General features: G+C 48.0%; 1 protein-coding gene across 2 annotated transcripts in view; it reads right to left on the bottom strand.

The window, feature by feature from the left end:
• NUF2 (NUF2 component of NDC80 kinetochore complex) overlaps nucleotides 1–25,554 on the bottom strand; it is a 450,677-nt gene that overhangs the window by 209,661 nt on the left and 215,462 nt on the right. For both annotated transcript variants that reach the window (XM_086957278.1, XM_086957269.1), the window contains exon 7: nucleotides 1,413–1,486. In XM_086957278.1, coding sequence (XP_086813404.1) covers nucleotides 1,413–1,486 — 74 coding nt within the window. The remainder of the gene's footprint in view (nucleotides 1–1,412; nucleotides 1,487–25,554) is intronic.

The raw sequence follows: 25,554 nt of genomic DNA, 5'->3' as shown, positions 1-25,554 counted from the left end.
TGATTCTTCAATTCTCCTTTTTTTTTAATTAGTACTTTGTTTTTTACACCTGCAAGTTTTGCAAGACTGGAGGTGGATCACAGCAGCATTCAGAGCCTCAACAAGGCAGAGTTGAAGAGGCTATGCAAGGAAAGATGACTGAAGCCAGCAAAGGGCTTCCAGAACTGGAGTGACAGCTAGTCCCAAGAGCCTGGGAAGACGTCTGCATGTTGCAGTCTACATCACAGGGACAGAGGAGTGATGGAGCAGGGGATGAGGGTGAGTTGGAGGCATAAGAAGAGGATGGGCAAAGAGTGTCCCCAGAGCTATAGAAGGACGCCCTTCATGGGCCAAGAGCCAGCAGAGGAGAAGGTGCTTGTAGGTCACCTACTTTATCCAGAGCACAGAGCAGTGTGGCTTCTAGCAGCTTGACGCAATCAGAGTTAGAGGACAGGCAAGCAGCGAGACATTCAAAACTACAACTAGCTACCCTTGCCCTGGAAGGAAAAGATGCAACTGGCCTTGGAGGAGAAGAAACTAGCCTTAGCTTTGGAAGAGAAAAAGGCATTGCTGGGTCATGAAGTCAGCCAGAAAGAACTGGACCTGAAGGTAAAGAGAATCTCAGAGTCCAGTGAGGACAGTAGCAGTGACAATGTGGTGCCTAGAGGTGAAAGGGGCCACATACACAAAGACCTGCTGTTGAGCTTTGCGGAGGGGGAGGATATAGACTAGTGGTTTGAGGCCAATGAGGTGGCCTTGCATGTGCAGAGAGGACCCGGGGGCTAGCATGCAGTTGACGATGACGTTTCGACCTGGCTGTTGCAGGTGGTGTTTATATCCTTATATGCAGATCTTCATCAGGACAGTGAAGAAGGACTAATAGAGCAACCTATAGTAATGTAGAATGGAAGACTGGCTCCAACTTGGATAACCTTTGACGGGGCCCAAGAATCTTGGTACCAATTATCAATATGGTCCAAAAGGATCTCTAATCAATCAACCAGCACATGTGAGTCAACTGGGAGAACAGGCGGGAATTACGAGAGTATCCGAGTCAAAATCCACTGCGCCTGGATATTCAATGAGATTTCCAAAACACAAATAAATCATAGGGGATTCTACTAAGGTAAGCCGACCGCAACTCTAGTTGGGAGTACCATACGTTACCCAGGTCCTATTGCTTACCTTGGGTTACCCCATTAGTTTAGAATGGCTCTCAGGGTTAAGGCATGGGAGGTATAGTCTGATAGTTGCTATAAATTGCACTGAACCTTCTGTGAAAACGTGTCAAAAGAAGAGGACGAAGTCGCCTCTTAATAATTAATTACAGACCGACAGCCCTACATGCAGACAGCCCAATTTGTGAATGGAAGCCAAGGTTCTCGTATGATCTTCATACCAAGGCTAAACTTTACTAAAAATATTGCACTTACGAGAGTTTCTTGATTTTCATCTGGATTTCCTCGTTTGATTTCTGTACCTGTTGCAGATTCTCCAGGGCAGATCGCTAGAAACCACAAAAAAAACAGACATTTCACTGAAAAGGTTAGAATTTTGTATGACATGTGGCAAACTATTTTGTTAACAGAACAATCTTTAAGGTCAATAAATGCACGAAAAAATGCAGAGGATTAGCATTTTAATGAAAGCAGAAAGTAAAAAGTTCTTAATGGCTTTGATCATTTTTAATACACATTTACTGAAGTGGGTGCACTATAAAAAAACTTTTTAAGTAAATATATGTTAATACATCTGAATCCAGCAGCTGAAAATTCAACACATAATAAAAAAACATATAAGAGCACAGCAAAGGGCACAAAAAATAAAAGAAAACCCAAGAAAGCTGGCCACACAACTCCACATGACTATTGATAATATTCCCTTGCAGTCTGCTGCGGAAAAAAATCTTTAACCAAACGAGAGTCACTGTTCCTACCAGAAAGGGAAGATAAAGGTAACGTAAGTCATTCTACTACATTCTACTACTCTGTGAGTGGGGGACAGTGTGTCCTTATCATTTTGCCCTCACACATCCCGAAGGATGTCATGCTTCATCATTGGGCTGGTGCTCCTCGTCAGGCCCGCGCTGCAATGCCCTACGGGTCCCCCAAAGAATCACTTTTTCGGAGATCTTTTGATAAAGCTGTGTGGAGGTAAGTGGCATATAAAGTCCAAAAAGTGAGGCTTAAAAAATGAGCGGGGGTAGGGAGAACATGGCGGTCGTGAGTTGAGCGGTCGCATGTCGGTGCGGGCAGCTCTTCTGCTCTATCTATGCGTAGCACGCTGTAGTTGGAATACGGGGGGCTTGGTCAGCCTTTTTTCCCCGCTATTTTAACTCCCGATTATAGTCTTCTACCTGAAATGTGCCTGGAATTCCCACTGGATCTGCCGCGCTGCTTCTTGGCTGCCCTGGAATTGAGGAGAGGCCGGGGGATTGCGGCGCGCAGTCTCCTCCGAGGCGTTCTCTCCTGAAGCGTATCCGGGAGAGAGGTGGGCAGAGACAGCACAAGGAGAGAGGCTGCTGCTGCAGTACTCACGCTGGAGAAGGAAGAGAAGGAAGCGAAGGCAGCAGGAGAGGAGTCTGTTGCGGAGGAAAGTGGACGGGCTTGGCTGGTGTCAGAGAGGAACATCAAGTTTGCGAGGTATTGGGGCCCCGGGGCATCCCTAAGCTCTGTAAGTCCTCTCCACCATATTGCTTGAGGCATGCTAGTCGGAGGGGGGACTCCTTAACAGCCAAGCATATAGTGCCTACGCCGCTTACGCTGTCTACTCTACCAAAGAAGCAGGGAAAGCTATTAAGACTCCGAAAGTTATCAAAAACAAATCGGCTAAAAAGGGAAGGAAACGTGAGTTAGTGCAAGATTCTGGTGTACATGAACCTAAGGCTCTGGAGTGTACAGCAGGGAATAAAGATACGAACAAAGTATATCTGGACAAGGAAGATATTCCATGCAAAGGTTCAGAGGGGGGTAGTGGAAAAAACTCCTTGCCATACCGGGGATACAAAGGGAAAAGTGCTAAAAATTCCATCATTGAGATCATATTTTAAAGTTCTCCCTCAGGTGCTAGACGTAGTAAAACAGGGAGAGGCTCTTAGGGAGGGTTTCGAGCAGGGTTAGTAAAGCAGCCTCCTCTTTTTGGCATGGATTCAGGAGTTCCTATGCCTTTGACCTCTGCTCCCTTGCTTAATCCCTTTCTCAATTTTAACTCCTCTTCCAGGCCCTCTTTAGATCTCCCTAAGTCAACGGAGCAGCAAGCTGAGTTACAAGCCGAGCAACTTAATCCATAAAAGGAGTCTGAAAATGTGGATATTCCAGAGGATAACATGACAATGGCGTAGGGTAGCCAGCAAAAAACAGTAGTGAGATCGACACTGTGGTAGTGGGAGCAGGGGATGTCTTTAGTGGAACTTCGGGAGGTTCTTTGGAATCACTCTTCCTCACAGTGGCATCAGACAGTAAATAAAAAAAAGGGTTTGCCGTTTCGGAATCAAACCAGAGTGACATTAGACTTTTCTGCGAATTGCTTGAGAAGAAACTGGACATCTTAAGCTCAAGGACGGTGGCCTTAGAGAATTCGGTGGAAGTCCTTAAAGATGACCTGGGAGCAGTTAAAGCGGATATTTCCACACTTAAAAATGATGAAGCAGCCCTCCGCGATAGAGTAGAATTGTTGGAGAACCATTCTAGACGTAACAACTTGCGCCTCTTAAATATTCCAGAAGGGAAAGAGGGCGAGGAACTTAAGTCTTTTATTGTGACCCTCATTAAAGATACAGTACAGATTGAAGAATCAGAAGATGAACTGAAGAGGTACATACAAAGAATTCAGAGACCCTTTTAGTAGACACCCTAATCGTACAAAACCCAGGAAAATCTTAATCAATTCTTTGACCTTTTCTCTGAAAGAGAATATTCTAACAGCCGCTCTCAAACTGAAGTCTTTGAAATCAAGAGATTTTTCTTTTGAAATTAGGTCAGACCTCTCACGTACCACTTTAGATTGACCGTGGAAGTTGGGAAAAAGAATGGGAGATTTTAAGAAACTAGGGGCAACTGTCCAATTAAAATTCCCAGCACAATAAAAAATCATGTTTAATAACAAAATGTATTTTGTAAAATCAGTGCAGGAAGCTAATGAACTCCTGGAAAATCTAAAATAATTATCTTAGCATCCCTTTGTACCCCTTTTTTTCAGTAAAATAGAATACAGGCCTTTTCATCATGGCCGGCCAAGCCCTTCTATGAATTCTATGAATGATATGAATTACATATACAGCTTTGGAAATAGCAAATAGTAAATATGGAGCAGTTTAGAGCATACTGGCAGGCAGAATCCGGATTTGTCCAGATAAATGGGGGTAGGGTTCTCCAGGGTGGAGTGGGTGGGTGTCGCGGTGGGTGTGTAGGGGGGCTGGGGGGAGCACGGGTAAGGGAGCAGAGGGGTAAAAAAGACAAAACTAATTCGCCATGCAACTTACTGGATTCTTATTCGCTATTTTTTGGGGTTTGGTGTCGAGACTTTGTAGGATGGGGTAAAGTTAAAACCCAGTTTTTTAAGCCTCCATGAGAACACTACAATGCTTGTCTTAGAATGTAAATGTACTTCGAGTTAAAAGTGGCCGAGAGAAAATTCTCCATATCTGAGAGACTCAGCTGCACAGATAATTATCCTACAAGAAACCCATCTCCTAAAAGAAGAAATCAGCGAGATCTGCGGGAAGCTCAGGTGGGTGGAACACTGCGTTTGCTCCTGTCAGACGGCCAATGTTAGAGGCATCGCGATCTTAGAAAAAAAACAAGTGAACGCTAGCCTCCAGGAAGTTAGAACAGATAAAAGTGGTAGGTGGGTTATAGCCTAGATGTCGGTAGAAAATACACTCATCACAGTAGTAGGCTACTATGGCCCTAATCAGGACGACCCGTCAACATTAAAAATTATCTTTTAAAATCTTTTGGAGTTTCCCAATACGACTATTTTAGCGGGAGACTTCAATATAGTATTGAATCCAAAATTAGATAAATCCCCAAAACGTAGGGCCATCATCTCATGTAAATCTAGAGCATATATAAAAATGATGATGAAGCAAAATGCCATGTGCGATATTTGGAGAGAAAGATCTGGCTCTCAGTTGAGAGTATCGTTTTATAATACAAAATACAGACATAAATCAAGGATTGATTATATTTTAATCAGCATTGATCTAAGAGGTAAAATCAAAAGTATAGGTTGACTCCCCATTTATTGGATCATGCGGCTGTCTGGATGGATTTAGATCTAGTAGGGAGAGAACAACAGAGGGTATGGACCTTTGACCGTACACTCTTTGTAGATGATGCTGTAACTGCTTATCTTATCCAGGAGACAACATCTTTTTGGGATATTAATATAGGATCAACAGATATTATTGTAGTATGGGACGCCTTGAAGTCCTTTTTGAGAGGCCTGGGTACAAATAAATCTTTTAAAAATAGGCAGTATAGGGAGGCAATTGCATCCATTGAGCATCAAATGAAGGAGCTGGAGAAGAGGATTAATAACGAAATGGATCAAGATCAGATATTAGCGATAAAACGTGAATGCTTAAAAGCCCTATTAAACAATATAATCCAGACCAGAATTTCTTATAGGTGGCAGGCTTCCAAGCTCACCCATTTTGAATATGGAGAGGGGGCCGGAAGATTATTGGCCTGGAAGGCCAAAACAGATAGATTTCGGAATTACATTAAACAAATAGATAACGTACATACTAATTCACTAGCAAGTAAGGAAGAGGAGATAGGAGAAGCCTTCCACGCTTATTTTAAGGAGTTATACGATGAGGACAAGGATACAGATAGAACATCTATTCAGGTTTGGCTAAATCCGATTAAGTTAACAGCCTTAGGAGCAATCCAACGTGATTATTTAGAAGTGGAAATAACACCCCAAGAAGTTAGAAGGCACTCCTTGAATGTAAAAAAGGTAAAGCTCCAGGGCCAGATGGCCTACCCGCTGAACTATATAAAAATCTGGGTGAAGCGATAATTCCTTTTATGACAGAGGTATTCAATAAAATTCTAGTTGATGTAGTTCAGCCAGCTACTACATGGAGGGAAGCTAACATAATTTTAATCCTAAAACCAGGCAAAGCCCCTACAAAATGTGGGTCATATAGACCTATTTACTTGTTAAACTCTGATTACAAGGTATTTTCTAAGATATCGGCCAACTGTCTAGGGACAGTAGCGGGGAACTTATTGCATACTGACCAAAGGGGCTTTGTAAAAAGCAGGAATCTTTTTGACCTTACGTATGATTTTATAGGTGCAATCGACTTTGCTTCTAACTTCTCTCTTCCCCTGGCAGCAATGTAGTTAGATGCAACCAAAGCATTCAATAGGGTCAATTGGGACTATCTTACGGCAGTTCTTGAAAAGTTGAACCTTGGGCCAAGATTCTGTCGAACCATCTGCCTTATATATAGTGAGCCTTCGGCTAGGTTGATGGTAAACAGCAGATAGACCAGACCTTTTAAAATTAAAAGAGGAACTTGACAGGCCTGCCCCCTCTCCCCCCTCCTCTTCGACCTATACATAGAGCCATTTGCTCAGTGTTAGACCTGACATCATTGGCGTGAGTCTCCCTTCCATTTTTGACGGATTGCCTTCTCTGTTTTGATATGTTTTTGCTGGTTATATGTTTTGGGCACTGTGCCACTGCTAATCAGTGCCACAGTGCAAGTGCTCCCTACATTAAATTGATGTACTAATTAGTGATTTCATGATTGGGTTATTTGATTTACTTGTCAGACCCTAGTACAGTGCACTATGTGTGCCCAGGGTTTGTAAGTCAAAAGCTGCTGGTGGGCTTGCAGCACTGGTTGTGCCACCCACAGAAGCAGCTTGTAAAGTGGGTCTCAGGCCTGCCATTGCAAGGTCTGTGTGCAGTCTAGGACTGCCATGTCGACTTGGCCAGTGCACTCACTTGCCAGTCCCTAAACCTTCCCTTTGCTTCATATTAGACACCCCTATGGTAGGCCCAAGGGCAGGGTGCATTGTAAGTATAAGATAGAACATGCCCTGATGTGTGTAGCATGTCCTAATAGCGAATTACAGCCATTTTCGTTTTTTCATAATTGCAAGGCTGCTGTTCTCCATAGGTTAGAATGGGCAGTTAGATTATTACATTCTTACAATCCTAACTGACTCAGGGAACATGGTAGAAATTCGAATTTAGTATGCCTGAACTCAGAATAATAAAATACATCTTTTAGTAAATTGGTTTTAATATTCTGTGTTTGAAAATACCACTTTTAGAAAGTAGGTATTTTCTTGCCTAACTGTCCAGGCTGCCTCTGCTAGGTTGTGTATTCCTTGTCTGGGTTTGTGAGTGACAGGGCTGGGGGATTCCAGGAGACAGGCTGGGGCAGCCCAGTGGTGAATAGAGAGATCTGCATCTAGATGGGAGGGAGTAGTTGCACCTGGGACCTGAATAGGGCTGGGCCTTCCCTCTACAACGCTGGCTCCACCCCCTGTGGTGTGTCTGAGGTCTCTGCCCTGCACTGTGAAAGGAGAGAAGGAATCATGTCAAAAAAGTGCTCCAGAGCTGTACCTTCCCTCCCCTGTGCTGGCTCCACCTCCTGTCGGGCGGCAGATGTCTCTGCCCTGCACAATGAAAGGAAGAAGAGAGTCATGTAAATAAAGTGCTCAGGAACCTGTTTGGATTAGGCAGAGGCCTCTCTGCCTTCAGAGAACCAATGATTTTGGGGTATAAATATTGGTACCCTGATCACAAGAAATTAGATCCCTTCTGGGAACAAGAAACCTTTTGCCAGGGAGAAGAACCAAAGGAAGCTGCAGGAGTTTGGACTGCCCATCTGCCAGTGTGCTGTTTGCTGGGTTGGACTGTAGTGGTTGCTTCAATGCCAAGGGAAAGGAGAAAGAACTTTTTAAGGACTTTCATCATCTACAGAATATTCTCCAAGGGCTTGAACTGTGCTTGCCTCCTGCTGAAGTCTCGAGGACAAAAGACTTCACCTCCAGCTCCCTCTTTGAATTTCCTTACTGGGAATTCTATCTACAGACATTTACGTCTCGCTGGGAGATGGAAGCGCGACGCACCAAGAGGAAGCGTGTCGTCGCCGCAGCGGAGATCGTCGAATCGCCCGAGAAGTGTGCCGCCGCCGCATCTCCCTGGAAGCGTGTGTTCATAGAAGCTGTCTGCAGTCGCATCACCGGAGAAGCGTGACGCCATCGAGAGAGTCATAAACCATATGTTATCTTTGTGCACTCCTTGTATGTACATATCTTGAAGTGGTTCTCAGGGCTTTTGATTGGCGCTATTCTTGTCGCACTGTGTCTGGCTGTACCTTCAATGAATCTGCGATTGTGTGATATTCTTATTACTAGGAATGCGCACATTCAACTTGAAACTGAAATGTTTCTTCACTTGATTTGACGCTTCAAGAAAAACACCACATGAGCTGGTCTTTCTTCAATTCCTTCTTTTTATTTTTAATTTGCGAAAAGGATTTTTCTTCAAGGTATAATTACTTCATATCATATCCAACATCATTATGGTAGTCTGGTAGTTCACCATACACATTGCATTTCGGGTCAAATACAAAGACACTTCATCAGGGGTCTGTTAAATGGAAAACAAATACAGGACCTTAGCAGTCAGGTTCATATTACAAACAAATATACACATATACAAACTTTTTTTTTTTTTTTTTGGTGTAAGATATTTATTTCACATTGTCACAGAAGCAAAGTACACTTTCGTCGCCTACAACCATATGAGGCCAGCTACACATTTATATGAGTTGGTAAATGTGTCGATCTTCATACACGGCCCATCAGCCGACAACCTTAGGTCCGGCGGCGTTTCGTGAAATAACAGATATGTGTGAATCAAAACAATGCTGTAATCCTGGCCAGTGACGTTCTTGATCTTACATTTTGTATATTTTATATAAAACTATAATAAAAGAAAGAAACAAACTAAGCAAACCCCTAGAACTCAAAGCACTGTGTCACAGCATTCTGCCCCCCCCCCCCATTACCCAGCAAATATCCATACTCATCGTCATGCGGCTAGATTCAACCCAGCACCTCAGAAGCATCTTGTTCTACTGAATTTGTTAACAAGTACTGTCGAAATGGAGCCCAGTAATCTCTGGGGCGTGAACCTGCTGGCAATTCTTCCTCAAATGTGGCGAGCGTGTCACAACAATACGTTAAATCCTCTAGCCAGTTTTTCATCTTGGGCTTCAATTTACTGCTCCAATGTAAGGATACTCTCCGTTTTGCCATTAAGAGGGCTACTACACAAAGTTTACGCCTCTGCGCTCTAAGCTGCAGCACTATACCTAATAAACAGATTTTGGCCGTACATTGCAAAGTTGCTCCCAGCATGTCATTAAGGGCCTGTACCACTTGCTCCCAGTAATGCGCCACAGGGCGACATTGCCATGCTAAATGCATAAAGTCTGCATTTTCCTGCCCACATCTTATACAATTGGAGTTGTCTCTTAAGCCGTACCTGTGTAATCTGTGTGGCGTATGATACATTTGGTGGAGATATTTATAGTGGATGATCCTTAGGTTGCCATTAGGCGTAAGCAAGCCCGTCAGTAGGCAGGTGGTTTCCCATTCCTCTTCCGAAAGTGTATCGTCTAATGCCCTGCTCCATTTGTCCCTTGTCCCCTCAGTGTTCCCTCCAATGTTTGTCTGCGCGCTAGTGTATAACCTGGACACTAAATGAGCGGCTGTGGGTGTTGTGAGAACCAGCGTAAAGGGCTAGCGTCTGAGGTTCTTCCGGAAAGGTGGGAAAATATTCTCTCATCGCCCTTTGCAATCTATAGTAGTTTAAACTAAACAGCAGTGTTGGGTTGCTAATATAATCGAGCTTGTCAAGAGTCTGAAACATTCCATCTCTAAATAAATCACCCATTCTGTCTATGCCGTGTGCCTCAGTAAATCCATTCCAACCTGCTCCTGCGTAACTGATAGGGCCGGATGGTGGGCTAGGGGGAGTGCAGGAGTGTAGAGTGGCAGGCTGTGTGCTACCTTGCCCAACAGTTTCCACGCTTCAGTTGTGGTGTTGACCGGGTTGATGTCCCGCTCATGTAACCTAACTCTCTTATGCGGCAAAATACTTGTCAGCGGGATTGGGTCCGCATCTCCCTTTTCCACGCAACATGCGTTAGGAAAGGTATCTCGTGGTACCAGTAATGCGCAAATTGCGCCTGAGCGCATAGGTAATAAACCGTTCCAGACCGGTTGCTCCCACCCTCGCTCCTCTCCCATTACTGCTGCCTGCTCTTGGTGATTGCACCCCTAACTGGACACAACGGTATCGCCTGCGCTCTGCAGTATTTACCTAAGTGATATTTTAATGCTGTTTGACTTTAAGCAGACTCTGCTTTGTAACTGACCTGGAATTATAGCGCATTGATTCAGAGCGCCGCCCGCCCTGCACCCTCGCTCCTCTCCCATTACTGCTGCCTGCTCTTGGTGATTGCACCCCTAACTGGACACAACGGTATCGCCTGCGCTCTGCAGTATTTACCTAAGTGATATTTTAATGAATTGAATTTTAAAAATTTCTTATAGAGCGCACGTATACCTGCGGTTTCTTGGCGCTGTTTCTTCATGCTGTTTGACTTTAAGCAGACTCTGCTTTGTAACTGACCTGGAATTATAGCGCTTTGATTCGGAGCGCCGCCCGCCCTGCTTTGTGCATTATACACGCGACTTTGGCTTTATTTTCATCAGCCTGCAAGTAGTAAGATAGCACTCTCGGTGCCACAGTCGATTTGCTGCCCCTGCCTCGCCTCCCCTCTGACCTCCATTTTGTTGTGTGTTGTTCTTCCCAGGCACGCCCCTCCTCCCCGCTACCGCCTCCCTGCTGCTGACCCTCCCACGCTCCGCCCCCTCCTCTGTCCATTAATGTCAGATGGTCCCACGCGCAGCGTCCACGCGCTACGTACACGCCGAAGGTGCGCCAAAGGTAAGCCCGTCTACGCCCGTCCGCGCCTGGACCGCGCCCAGCGCCTGTCCCCCTGCCCCTCGCGCTGCCCAGCCCTCCCGCATTACCTACGATGCCGCCACCCTCCTAGCCCTTAACCCCGGTCGCGCCCCCAACTGCGTCCAAGCCGCTCCTGGACACACCCATGGACCTTTCTCCTGCTACTCCTGCAAATTCAGCGGCACCGACAACATCTCCGCTACGACCACTCCACAGACTCCCGACCCCAACCACCTACAATGCATCCTTCTCAACACCCGCTCGATCCACAGACACGCCATTGACCTATGGAATCTACTAGACACCATCTCTCCGGACGTCGCCTTCCTAACAGAAACATGGATGAACGCTTCCTCCGCCCCAGACATCACCATTGCCATCCCTGAAGACTATAAGATCACACGCAAGGACCGTACCGGCCACACAGGAAGAGGCATCGCTATCGTCCATAAGAAATCAATCCGCATCTCAACCAGCTCTGACGCCAACCTCGCCAACTCCGAACACCTTCACTTCCAGATCCACATCGACCCCAACACCACACTCAGAGGCACCCTCCTCTACAGACCACCAGGACCCCGCGCAAAATTTAGCAAAGACATCACGGACTTCATCACTCCTCACGCGCTCCCCTCCAAAGACTACATCCTTCTGGGAGACCTCAACTTTCACCTTGAAAAGATCAACGACCGCAACACCACCACCCTCTTGGACAACCTCGCCAACCTCGGACTTAAACAACTGGTCACTTCCCCCACCCACATCGCAGGTCACACACTCGACCCCATCTTCACCTCCAGCAATCATGTCTCCTTCAGCCACACTACGGATCTCCTCTGGACTGACCACAGCTGCGTTCACTTCACCTACAACAAGCCAAAACCCATCAACCACCTCCAACCAACTCTGCAAAGAAACTGGAACAAAATCACCACCGACCAGATCTCCTCATCGCTCCTTCTAAACACCCCAGCCCACTCTAACCCAGACCAAGCCGCCGCCAACTTCACCCTATGGTTATCCAACACCGCCGACACCTTAGCACCACTGAAAAAACGTCAAAGCAAACCTGGCAACAAGAAGGCCTCATGGTTCAACGATGATCTTAAGAAGTCCAAGAAGCTCTGCCGCTCCCTTGAAAAGGCCTGGAAAAAAGACCCAACCACTAGCACCAAGGACGCCTTCAAAAACGCCACCCGCACTCACCACCAACTTATCCGAAAGGCCAAGAAAACAGCATTCAAGGATCGACTTGACAACAACGCCCACAACAGCAAGGAACTTTTCAACATCGTCAAGGAATTTTCCAATCCCTCGGCCAACTCCAACGACATCACCCCCTCTCAAGCCCTCTGCGACTCCCTAGCCTCATTCTTCCACAACAAGATTGCAGACATCCACAACAGCTTCGACAACCAACCCGGAGACCAACCCACCCAACCATTTGCTGAACACTCTCCCCCCGAGAACACCCTTAATGACTGGAACCCAATCTCCACTGAGGACACCATCCGCCTGATGAACTCCATCCACTCAGGATCCCCCACAGACCCATGTCCTCACCACATCTTCAACAAAGCAGACTCCGTCATAGCACCGCACCTCCGAGACGTCATCAACTGCTCCTTCAACTCCGCCACCTTCCCGGAAAGCTGGAAACACGCTGAACTCACCGCCCTTCTGAAAAAACCCACAGCGGACCCCACCGAACTCAAAAATTACCGCCCCATTTCGCTCCTTCCATTCCCGGCCAAAGTCATCGAGAAAGCTGTCAACAACCAACTCGCCGCTTTCCTCGAAGCCAACAAATCCCTCGACTCCTCACAATCTGGCTTCCGAGCAAAACACAGCACTGAGACCGCCCTCATCGCAGCAACAGACGACATTCGAACTCTACTGGACAATGGAGACACAGTCGCCCTCATCCTCCTCGACCTCTCTGCAGCATTCGACACAGTCTGCCACAGCACCCTTTTACAACGCCTCAGTAACATCGGAATACAAGGAAAAGCACTTGAATGGATCACCTCGTTCCTCACCGGAAGAACCCAGAGAGTCCGCCTTCCACCATTCAAGTCCGAGGCCACTGAAGTCATCTGTGGCGTACCCCAAGGGTCCTCACTCAGCCCCACCCTCTTCAATGTATACATGAGCCCCCTCGCGGCCATCGCCCGCCAACACAACCTCAACATCATCTCTTACGCGGATGACACTCAACTAATCCTTTCTCTCACCAATGACCCCAGCACCGCCAAAACTAACCTACACGAAGGAATGAAAGAAGTTGCCGAATGGATGAAACACAGCCGTCTGAAACTGAACTCAGATAAAACAGAAGTCCTCATCTTAGGTACATCCCCCTCTGCATGGGATGACTCTTGGTGGCCGGAAGCCCTTGGAAAAGCACCCATCCCGACAGACCGCGCACGGAACCTAGGCGTCATCCTGGATTCTTCACTCTCAATGAACAGACAAGTCAGCGCCGTATCCTCATCCTGCTTCAACATTCTTCGCATGCTCAAAAAAACATTTCGCTGGATCCCCACCGAAACCAGGAAAACTGTCACCCATGCTCTGGTCACGAGCCGACTGGACTACGGAAACACCCTCTACGCAGGTACAACCGCTAAACTCCAGAAGAAACTCCAACGAATCCAAAACGCCTCAGCCAGGATCATATTAGACATCCCACGCAACGAACACATCTCTGGTCACCTGAAAGACCTCCACTGGCTACCCGTCAATAAGAGAATCACTTTCCGACTGCTAACCCACGCACACAAATCACTCTACGACATCGGACCAGAATGCCTCAACTCTCGACTGTCCTTCTACACCCCCTCCCGCCAACTACGTTCTTCCAGCCAAGCCCTCGCCACTGTACCTCGCATCAACAAGACCACCATGGGAGGCAGATCCTTCTCATACCTGGCTGCTAGAACATGGAACTCACTCCCCACTTACCTTCGCCTTACCCAAAACCACCTAGCATTCAGAAAGCAACTTAAAACATGGATATTTGACAAGTAATCCTCCTCCCCTTCCTAAGCGCCTTGAGACCCTCTGGGTATGTAGTGCGCTATATAAATTCTTTGACTTGACTTGACTTAGCATATGGTAGTGTCATCGTGTGTAAGTCTAACCTGGCTTGTTTCCCCGCCCAAATTAGGTTCAGTATGAGAGTTTTGATGTTACGGAACACCTCTGCAGGAGGCTTGATAGGAATGTTGTTGAACAAGTAAAGGAACTTGGGGAGCAGTACCAATTTCACAATGGCAAGTCTGTCTGCCAGTGACAGCGGCAGCTTATTCCACCGTTTGATCTTGTCTTCCAGTGAGGATATAGCTCTCCCATAGTTGGTACGGATAACCAATTCCGGGTCCCTGTGGAACCATATTCCCAAGTACCTGGTCGGATCATTTTGCCATTCTAGAGGATAGTCCAGGGCCGTCGGGTGAGTACCATCTGTCAGTGACAGAATAAGAGACTTACTCCAATTTATCTGAAGCCCTGAGTACTGGCCGAATTTTATATATTCGCGCAATAATGGGTTAAGATGCTGTTCCGGTTTTTTTACATATAGCACCATATCGTCCGCGTATAATGATATGTGTATGGGGCGTGTTGGGAGTTGTATGGCTGAGTAGTGGTGGTGTCTGATTTTGCAAGCCAGTGGTTCAAGTATGAGGGCAAACAGCATAGGTGATAGCGGACATCCCTGCCTGGTACCGCGACAAATTACGATTGGGTCCGAGAGATGTTTATTTATCCTAATGCGTGCAGTTAAGTTCGTGTATAGCATCGTTATCCATCCAATAAACAGTGGTGGAAAACCCATTCGTATAAGTACTGCGTGTAGAAAGGGCCAGTCTATCGTATCAAACGCTTTGGCCGCGTCTAACAAAACTGCTACAGCCTTTATTTCAGGTGCTAGATAGTGCGCCAGGGCAAACAACGTGCGGGTGTTATGTGTGGTTGATCTTTCCGGTATAAAACCAGATTGGTCGGGTCTAATCACCAGCGGCATTAGTGGTTTCAGTCTGTCAGCCAATATGCTCGCTATAATTTTAGTGTCTACATTTATGAGCGAGAGAGGGCGATAGGAATCACAGTGTTCCTCGTCCTTGCCCGGTTTTAATAATGCAATGATCAGTGCTTCCCTCATTGAGGACGGTAGGGTTTGTGCCTCGTGTGCCGTTTCATATAGTTTCACCAGATGTGGAGCGAGCAGGTCCGCAAATGTTTTAAAGAATTCGACTACGAAACCGTCTGGTCCCGGAGCTTTTCCGTTCGGCAGCCGCTTAATGGTGTCTACAACTTCTTGTACTGCAATGGGGCGAGCTAGATATTCCCTATGTTCGTCTGCCAACCACGCCAGCTCCACATCCGCCATGTAGGCCAGCATTTCTTCTTGCGGTATCATCGGTCGTGCCTCGTATAAAGAGCCATACGTGTCCATGAACTCTCCCATAATGTTCTTGATGTCATGTGTGAATGTGCCCGCCTTGGTTTTAATCGCTGTGATGTGTTGTGGTGCTCTGCCTGTACATATTTTTTCAGCCAGGGCCCTACCCGGTCTTCCCCCCTCTCCATACCTCCTTGCAGTTGTTCGTTTGAATATATATTTTAGCTCGTCCTCTGCAAATTTTCGATGTTCCGTCAGTAGTGTCTGTATTTCGCCCAACAAGGCGGTGTCCCCAGTTTGTTTGTATCGCCTTTCCAACTCTTGTATGGCCCCCTCACGAGTCTTTAATTGTTGTCTTATATCTTTTAAAATGCCTGAGGTCGTGCTTATGCATACTCCCCGTATTGTGGCTTTGAAAGCTTCCCATAGCAGGCACGGGTCTTCCGTCAAGGGGGAATTTAGTTCAAAATAGTCTAATATTGCTTTCTGGATGGTGTCAACATATAACGGGTCACTCAATGCTTGTGCATTAAAACGCCATGTGAATGGCGGTGGCACATATTGAGGGACTTGCACCTCCAGGAGCACAGGGCTGTGGTCCGAAAGTGTCCTGGGGAGGTGCTTGATATTGATTACCCACGAGAGTACATCTTGTGTGCCTAGCCAGTAGTCCAGCCTAGACCAGCTGTTATGAGCCGCATTTATGTGCGTCGCCACTAGTTCCCCTGGATGTAATAACCTCCACATGTCACCCAGGTGTAAGTCTTCCATCGCATCAGTGAGCATCGCCCTCGCCTTCACATGGGGTTCCATCGTGTGCAGTGTTCTGTCCAGTCCTTCTGTTAACGTTACATTTAAATCGTCATCCCATATTATATGTTCAGCCTGTATATCTGCAAGTGCGTGATATAAAGTCTCATAAAACTGAGGGTCGTCTATGTTAGGGCCATACGCGTTTACCAAGGTAACCTGATGTTGCCTCACCTTACCCACTACTATAACATACCTGCCTTCTGTATCTTTGTATATGTTCGAAATCCGAAAGTGTGTCCCTTTTCTGATCAGTATGCTGACCCCTCTTGAGTATGTCGAGTAGCTTGAGCTAGTAACTGATTCCGCATACCTAGTGCCCAATGTTGATGTGCCGCCAGTTGCCAAGTGCGTCTCTTGCAGGAAGGCAATATCTACGTGTAACCTGTCAAAGAACGCAAACATTTGCCTTATCTTCTTTGGGTTGCCTAAGCCTCTAACGTTCCATGTGATGAATTTTAATGCTAGGTCTGGTTGTTGATCATCCATGCCGGGTCCTGCTATATCAGATAGCCCGTGAACTAGTTGCCTAAATGCACATGACAGTACAAATTCTCTGGTGATGAGTAAAATAGGAACAACAGTGTAGTCGGCAATTAAGGAGGTCGCAATGCCTCTCAGACACAGTGCATCTATTTGAACATTTCCCAACATCCCTTCCACACCCCTCCTCCCACTTCAGCGCCCAAACTGTGCCAAAGCCATCCCCATATTAACATCAAACCAGTATCGTAACTTAAATTGGGGCACACCCGCTTGGGGGTGTCGCCAGGTGCACACGTCTCCACCCACATAGTCGATGTGGACTGGTGCGCAGTTCATCACAGTAGTCCTCATTTCCTCTCCTTCCCCTTCCCATCCTGCCATATGCATGTAGTCAAAACATAGATTTCAGCAACAACGTCTCTATGTATAGGACACATTTGTGCTTCTATCCTCGATAGAAGCGGTCGCTCACTTCACCTCCTCCTCACTCGAGCCCTGACATAGCGCTTCAATTCTGCTAAGTACCTCCTCGTTGCGCCCTGCTAGACGCTGTGGGCCTCTTTGCTATTGAAAACTGCTGAGTATATTTGGCGATTTGCTGTACCTTTGAAAACAGCCGAGTGTATTTGGCGCTTTGCTTTGAAAACAGCTGAGTGTATTTGGCGCTTTGCTTTTGCTATAGAACACTGCTGAATGTAATTGGCGCTTTGCTTCGCTATAAGAAACTGCTAAGTGTAATTTGCGCTTTGCTTTGCTATAAGAAACTGCTGAGTGTAATCTGCGCTTTTACAACTACGTAGCGCACTGCGGGGCTTGGGCTCACCTTACTGACTGTGTATTATTGCTGTGGGCTTTACCTCGCTTCCTGCCGTTTTTAAATCCCTCGCTCTGGGCTCTGTGTATTATCTGCTTGCACAATCCATAGCGCCCCCATCGTTTCCTTAGCGCTTTGTACCACTAGAAACTTGTGCTTTATTTGTCCCCTGAACGCTCCATCTTGGCCAATTTCGACGTGCCCCTCGCAGCATTTGTTGTTGTTGTTGCTGCCATTTTGTCTGCTGTGACGTCCCACACCACCTCCCACACCTTGATCCCGCCCCCCAGCTGACCCTCCCACGCTCCGCCCCCTCCACCATCCATTTATGGCCAATGCCCCCACGCGCAGCGTCCACGCGCTACGTACACGCCGAAGGTGCGCCAAAGGTAAGCCCGTCTACGCCCGTCCGCGCCTGGACCGCGCCCAGCGCCTGTCCCCCTGCCCCTCTCGCCTCCCACCCCCCCGCATTACCTACGATGCCGCCACCCTCCTAGCCCTTAACCCCGGCCGCGCCCCCACCTGCGTCCAAGCCGCTCCTGGACGCACCCATGGACCTTTCTCCTGCTATTCCTGCCAATTCAGCAGCACCGACAACATCTCCGCTACGACCACAACACAGATTCCCGACCCCAACCACCTAGAATGCATCCTTCTCAACACCCGCTCGGTCCATAGGCACGCCATTGACCTATGGAACCTACTAGACACCATCTCTCCTGACGTCGCCTTCCTAACGAAAACATGGATGAACGCTTCCTCCGCCCCTGACATCGCCATCGCCATCCCTGATGACTATAAGATCACACGCAAGGACCGCACCGACCATACAGGAGGTGGAATCGCTATCGTCCATAAGAAAACAATCCGCATCTCAACCAGCTCTGACGTCAAACTCGCCAACTCCGAACACCTTCACTTCCAGATCCACATCGACCCCAAGACCACACTCAGAGGCACCCTCCTCTACAGACCACCAGGCCCACGCGCAAAATTCAGTGAAGACATCACGGACTTCATCACCCCACACGCGCTCCCCTCCAAAGACTACATCCTTCTGGGAGACCTCAACTTTCACCTTGAAAAGATCAGCGACCGCAACACCGCCACCCTCTTAGACAACCTCGACAACCTCGGACTTAAACAACTGGTCACTTCCCCCACCCACATCGCAGGTCACACTCTCGACCCCATCTTCACCTCCAGCAACCATGTCTCCTTCAGCCACACTACGGATCCCCTCTGGACTGACCACAGCTGCGTTCACTTCACCTACAACAAGCCGAAACCCATCATCCACCTCCAACCAACTCTACAAAGAAACTGGAACAAAATCACCACAGAACAGATCTCCACATCGCTCCTTCAAACCTCCCCAGCCCTCTCTTCTAACGCCAACGAAGCCGCCTCCAACCTCTCCCTTTGGTTATCCAACACCGCCGACACCTTAGCACCACTGAAAAAACGTCAACACAAACTTGGCATCAAGAAGGTCGCATGGTTCAACGACGACCTCAAGAAGTCCAAGAAACTATGCCGCTCCCTTGAAAAGGCCTGGAAAAAAGACCCATCCACCAGCAACAAGGACGCCTTCAAAAGCGCCATCCGTACTCACCACCAACTGATCCGAAAAGCCAAGAAAACAGCATTCAAAGATCGACTTGACAATAACGCCCACAACAGCAAGGAACTTTTCAACATCGTCAAGGAATTTTCCAACCCCTCGGCCAACTCCAACGACATCACCCCCTCTCAAACCCTCTGCGATTCCCTAGCCTCTTTTTTCCACAACAAGATTGCTGACATCCACAACAGCTTTGACAACCAACCCGGAAGCCAACCCACCCTACCATCAGCTGACCATCTTCCCCCCGTCAACACCCTTAACGCCTGGATGCCAATCTCCACTGAGGACACCATCCGCCTGATGAACTCCATCCACTCTGGATCCCCCACAGACCCATGCCCTCACCACATCTTCAACAAAGCAGACTCCGTCATAGCTCCGCACCTCCGAGACGTCATCAACTGCTCCTTCAACTCCGCTACCTTCCCAGAAGACTGGAAACACGCTGAACTCACCGCCCTTCTGAAAAAACCAACAGCAGACCCCACCGAACTCAAAAACTACCGCCCCATTTCGCTTCTTCCATTCCCGGCCAAAGTCATCGAGAAAGCCGTCAACAACCAACTCGCCGCCTTCCTCGAAGCCAACAATTCCCTCGACCCCTCACAATCTGGCTTCCGAGCCAAACACAGCACTGAGACCGCCCTCATCGCAGCAACAGACGACATTCGAACTCTGCTGGACAATGGAGACACAGTCGCCCTCATCCTCCTCGACCTCTCTGCAGCCTTCGACACAGTCTGCCACAGCACCCTTTTACAACGCCTCAGAAACATCGGAATCCAAGGAAAGGCACTGGATTGGATCACTTCGTTCCTCACCGGAAGAACCCAGAGAGTCCGCCTCCCACCTTTCAAGTCCGAGGCCACCGAAGTCATCTGCGGCGTACCACAAGGATCCTCACTCAGTCCCACCCTCTTCAACGTATACATGAGCCCCCTCGCGGCCATCGCCCGCCAACACAACCTCAACATCATCTCTTACGCGGATGACACTCAACTGATCCTATCTCTCACCAAGGACCCCAGCACCGCCAAAACCAACCTACACGAAGGAATGAAAGAAGTCGCCGAATGGATGAAACAAAGCCGTCTGAAACTGAACTCAGACAAAACAGAAGTCCTCATCTTAGGTAAATCCCCCTCTGCATGGGACGACTCCTGGTGGCCGGAAGCCCTCGGAAATGCACCCATCCCGACAGACCACGCACGCAACCTTGGCGTCATCCTGGATTCTTCACTCTCAATGAACAAACAAGTCAGCGCCGTATCCTCTTCCTGCTTTAACATTCTTCGCATGCTCAGAAAAACATTTCGCTGGATCCCCTCCGAAACAAGGAAAACAGTCACCCACGCTCTAGTCACGAGCCGACTGGACTACGGAAACACCCTCTACGCAGGTACCACCGCTAAACTCCAGAAGACACTACAACGAATCCAAAACGCCTCAGCCAGGCTCATATTAGACATCCCACGCAACGAACACATCTCTGGTCACCTTAAAGACCTCCACTGGCTACCCGTCAATAAGAGGATTACCTTCCGACTGCTTACCCACGCACACAAATCACTCTACGACATCGGACCAGATTGCCTCAACTCTCGACTGTCCTTTTACACCCCCTCCCGACAACTTCGCTCTTCCAGCCAAGCCAAGCCACTGTACCTCGCATCAACAAGACCACCATGGGAGGCAGATCCTTCTCATACCTGGCTGCCAAAACATGGAACTCACTCCCCGCTTACCTTCGCCTCACCCAGAATCACCTAGCGTTCAGAAAGCAGCTTAAAACGTGGATATTTGACAAATAATCCTCCTCCCCTCCTAAGCGCCTTGAAACCCTCTGGGTACGTAGTGCGCTATATAAATGCTATGACTTGACTTGACTTGACATAACGGATCACTCATATGGGCCTACCCCTGCAATATGAACCTCATTGCAGTGGTCCAGAGGCTCATCTTCATATTATGTCTGTATATGCACCCTGAGGAACCCCCCCCAGGAGTCCCCACAGTTGCCTAGCACAGGGGAGTGCTATTTTACTCACTGTTCAGTACCATTGTTCGTGAACAGCGTGCCCTCATCGATCACTCGCTCGTTTCCCGCATTGTATTCCAGTCTTCTATCCAGTGCATGCGATGTCTCCCGTGAATGTTCATTCCCCGTTGTACTGTCTCTAAATCACTTGAAAAGGGTGTAGTAGCAAGAGCCACCAGTCTCATTTAAACCCAGCAAGCCTTGTGTGTCTCAGCCATTTAGCGCCTCAATCGTTATCACTCATCCTGTCTTCTCGTTCCCGTTCCTTACGGCGCTTTCCCAGTTTCCTGATATACTCCTGCGCAGCCTGTACAGTCGGGAGAATCACAGGTTTGCCCGCATTGGTGATTTTTAGTTTTGCGGGGTATAGCATTGCATATTCGATTCCCAGCTCCCGGAGTTTCTTCTTCACTGTGGTGAATTCTTTTCGCGCCAATTGCACCGCCATGGTGTGGTCTGGATAGAATTCCAGGGTATTCCCTCGATATGTGACTGTTCCCTTTTCCCTTGCGAGTCTGAGGACTGTGTCCCTGTCCCTGTAGTTTAGCATGCGAGCAATAATTATTCGTGGGGCAGCTTTCGGTTTGGGGGTGGGCGCCAGGGAGCGGTGCGCACCTTTGACGAGGAAAACCGTTGAGAAGCTCCCTGCATCAAAGACATCCTTCAGCATTGTCTCTATGTAGGTCTCCATCTTGCCCGTGTTTGTGGATTCCGGCAGTCCCGAAATACGGACATTGTTACGGGGAGACCTCGCTTCTTGGTCCTCCACCTTCGCACGTAGGCCCTCCAGAGTCTTTTCGATGCTACCGCACACTTTCGTTGTGCTCCTGGACTCATCCTCCACTGTAGAGATCCTTTGTTCAGCCTCCACCAGCCGTTCGTCGTGGTTTTCTAGTTTCGCTGTCATGGTGTCCACTCGCAGCATCACATTATCCAGTTTATTGTTCATCTCTTGCAGACTTTGTTGAATGGCCCGCAGTACCGCCTCCATGCCGGTCCCGTCGGCCATCTCTTGCTCGCCTTCCACGTCCGAAGTGGCCACGTTACTTTTAGCCTGCTTCCTAGTTTCGAAGGGCAGTTTAGTCTGCTGTTTGTCAGGTTTCCCCATCACGCCAGGACTTGTTGAAGGGCTACCACGTTGTGTCCCTGGGCTTTTTACGGACATGGTTTCCGCAGTAGGCCGATTACGACGCTGAAGTGTTCTTCCCGCCCACTGTGAAGTAGGTCTATGCATTTGACCATCCACAGATCCACATTTCCGCCTAGCCCCTGTTCATGCACTTTTCGGGTAGCCTGTTAATAGCGCAGCGTTGCCTCACACACATCCTCGCATGCCATGCCAGTCACTGTGTGGCGTGTGTCAGTATAACTTGGCTGAATTTTGATCTTGGAACTGGCAGCTCCGTTTGTTTGCTTGCGCACCTTGATGTTGTCTTTCAGGCCCCCAGCCAAGTCTCAACAGTTAGGAGCCTTGCATCCTCTGTCACTGTATATCCGCTTTATTTTGTGCGCGCTGTACACATCCCGGGTGATGCAGTGTCTCCCTGTCAATGGCGCGCAATTGTCTGCCGAGTGGAGCGCCTCGCAGTCGAACCTTCCACCAGTATTTCTTCACGCTCCGCCGCTCCTGCCCTGCTGCTCCACCCGCGTGCACACCTCTCCGTTCGCCCAGATGCAGCCCCGTGTCATTGCAGTCACCGTATTACCTTGTGTGGCTGCAACGTCCTTGCGTTCCACCGCCGCCGCCATTTTGTGTTACCTGGAACGCAACATCTTCCGCGGCCCTTCCGCAGATCTCGGTAGAGTCCAGCTCGTTGACCTCGTTGGCAATCTGTCTCCGCATCGTTGGGGCAGCAGCTCTGCAGCCCGTGGCTCGAATGGGGCTGGTCATCGCCTGCAGTGCCGGCGGCTCCGTACATCAGGCGCGGCCATTTTGAATCGCCACTCGCCTCCTCTACGTTTTTCGCTGATAGTTTCCTCCGAGATCGTTTCAGCAGCGATGTATCCCCATAAGCTTATCGACTACATCTTCCGATTATCAAATTTCCATTGGTCGTCCTTTGGGCATCAGGTTTGGGGGTATAAAGGTCGCTTTTCCCGCACCCGTCCGGCGGAGCTGACTCACACGCCAGCCATCCCGCAGTGCGCCCTCTAGCGCCCCCACATATACAAACATGACACCATTGATAGGGGGAGTGCGCAGATGTAGAAGAGATGGTTAGGATTTACAACGGGGAGTGAATGTGCTCTTCTGCGAAGTGACATAACGCTAGTGAAATACAGAAGCATTGGGACGCTGTGCAGTGAAGGACGTAATGCCGAAGTCTTACTGTGTGCTCGCAAGGTTTTTTAGCGTTGAAAAAGTGCCCAGCTCGGAAGTAAAGAGTGTGCTATATAATAAACGGATACGAAGAAAATGAGTGCCCAGATCTCTGAAATCAAACTTACTTCAGTGAACACCCTATCGATAATCTGATTTTCGGGTGATGAAGCTGTGGGAGCCTCTAAGCCAATCAGATCGTGTATATAACGAGGTGACACTTGTCACGTGATCAGGGTATGGCGGCTTCATCAATGGCGCCTGGAACTATAGCAATCGTCCGGCGGAGGCTGAATGTGAGAGGAGTTATAAATAAAGATGATTCAAAAAGTCAAGCGGGTGCAAAAAATTGCCGATCGTGCAAAACTAACTGACTATCATAAAATGTGTAACGAAATGGAACTAACGAAAATCGAGAGTGAAGCTTACGAGTAGAAATGGTGTACAGAACAAAGAGGATATGTGCTGTGTGATGTGTCATAGAGTGTCATAATGTACATAGCAAAATGGAAGTAAACAAATAGAGAATCAACAAATATTTTTGACATAAATAGAAATATTCAATATACACAAGACTTCCAGGGGGAAATCGGATAGGCCATAGTGCAGTGCTATGCTAGTTCATGTAGGATTAAAGGAAACAAGAGAGTTTGATTCTATCATTCATCTCAGCGGGGTGCAGGGTATTAAGTTTTTTATCCAAAATAATTCAGTTTCAAGTTTCAAGTTGAATGCGCGTATTCCTAGTGATAAGCATATCACACAATCGCAGAGCCATCAAGAGAGTCACCATCGCATCACAAGAGAAGCGCGTCGGAGGGCCTGTCGCGGCTCCAAAGTACAGAGTCGTCGCAAGGCTGCCAGGGCGTCTTTGCATCGGCATCGCATCATCAAACGGCACCATCTTCTCGCATCGCAACCAGATCGTCAAATCGCATCAAGACGCCATCTTGAGCACCGCAGGCCGAGAATCTATGCATCACCTCCACACCAGTAAGGATCACGACGCATCCCCTACTCTGCGCAAGCATTGAGGCAAGACGCATCATTTCCCCCGGATCACGGAACCGACGCATCTCCCCTTTTGTTCACTTTGCGTTACGCATCCAGGTACTTTGTTGAGAACGTTGTCGCATTTATCATCAACTTTAACTAAGCAACGTTTATCATCTTTAAGTCGACTTTTAGTATAGTATTGTGGATTTTTGTCATTTGTGGTCTTGTGCTAAGTCTATATAAAGAATACTTATTTTTATAAAACCTGTGTTGTGTTCATCTGTAGTGTTTTCACTGTATTACTGTGTATATTCACAAATGCTTAACACGCTGCCTCAGAGATAAGCCTGTCTGCTCGTGCCAAGCTACCAAGGGGGTGAGCAGGGGTTATTTAGGAGTGTAATCCCCTTATCCTGACCTAGAAGTAAGGGTCCCTATTTGGACAAAGGTGAATACCATTGCCAACTAGAGACCCCAGATCTAATATTGGTGGTCAGCGGTGAGGAATTGGACTTTGCATTTGTGTTTCATATACAGTGATTGGTGTACACTACTAGCGAGTGCAGACCAAACGCGACCACATACTTTTCTGCTAGAATTTTATTTCCTTGGACTGTTAGTTTTTCCTGAAAACTCCCAATTCTTACTACCATGAGTAGACTAGCATCTATGGATCTTGAATTTGAGGAAGAGAGGTTGGAAACCTACACTTTGAAACAGCTCAAGCATCTCTGCAAGAAATTGAAAGTTGCTACACCAGGTATTTCTAAAAAGAATGACTACCAGAAGGTGCGGAGGGCCTGGGTAGAAGCAAGAAATGTCCCCGATCTTGTGGTGGAGCCAGGTGGGGATGCAGATGGGCAACTGGATAGGCCAGTGTTTCCAGCCTGGTGAGGTGTACCGTCCCCACCTGGCAGCAGTATCTCTTCCAAAGACCTGTCCCCCAGAGAGTTGAAAGACAGGGAGAGAAGTAGGGCACACAAGCTGGAGCTGGCTACGCTTAAGATGGAGAGTCAGAGGGAAACAGAGAATAACAGATTGTCCTTGGAGAGAGAGAGAGAGAGAG

The sequence above is a fragment of the Lissotriton vulgaris genome, chromosome 1_1, assembly GCF_964263255.1.
Source record: "Lissotriton vulgaris chromosome 1_1, aLisVul1.2, whole genome shotgun sequence".
Lineage (NCBI taxonomy): Eukaryota > Metazoa > Chordata > Amphibia > Caudata > Salamandridae > Lissotriton > Lissotriton vulgaris.
Note: the sequence above shows the minus strand (reverse complement) of the source record. Positions and strands in the feature narration are given on the sequence as shown.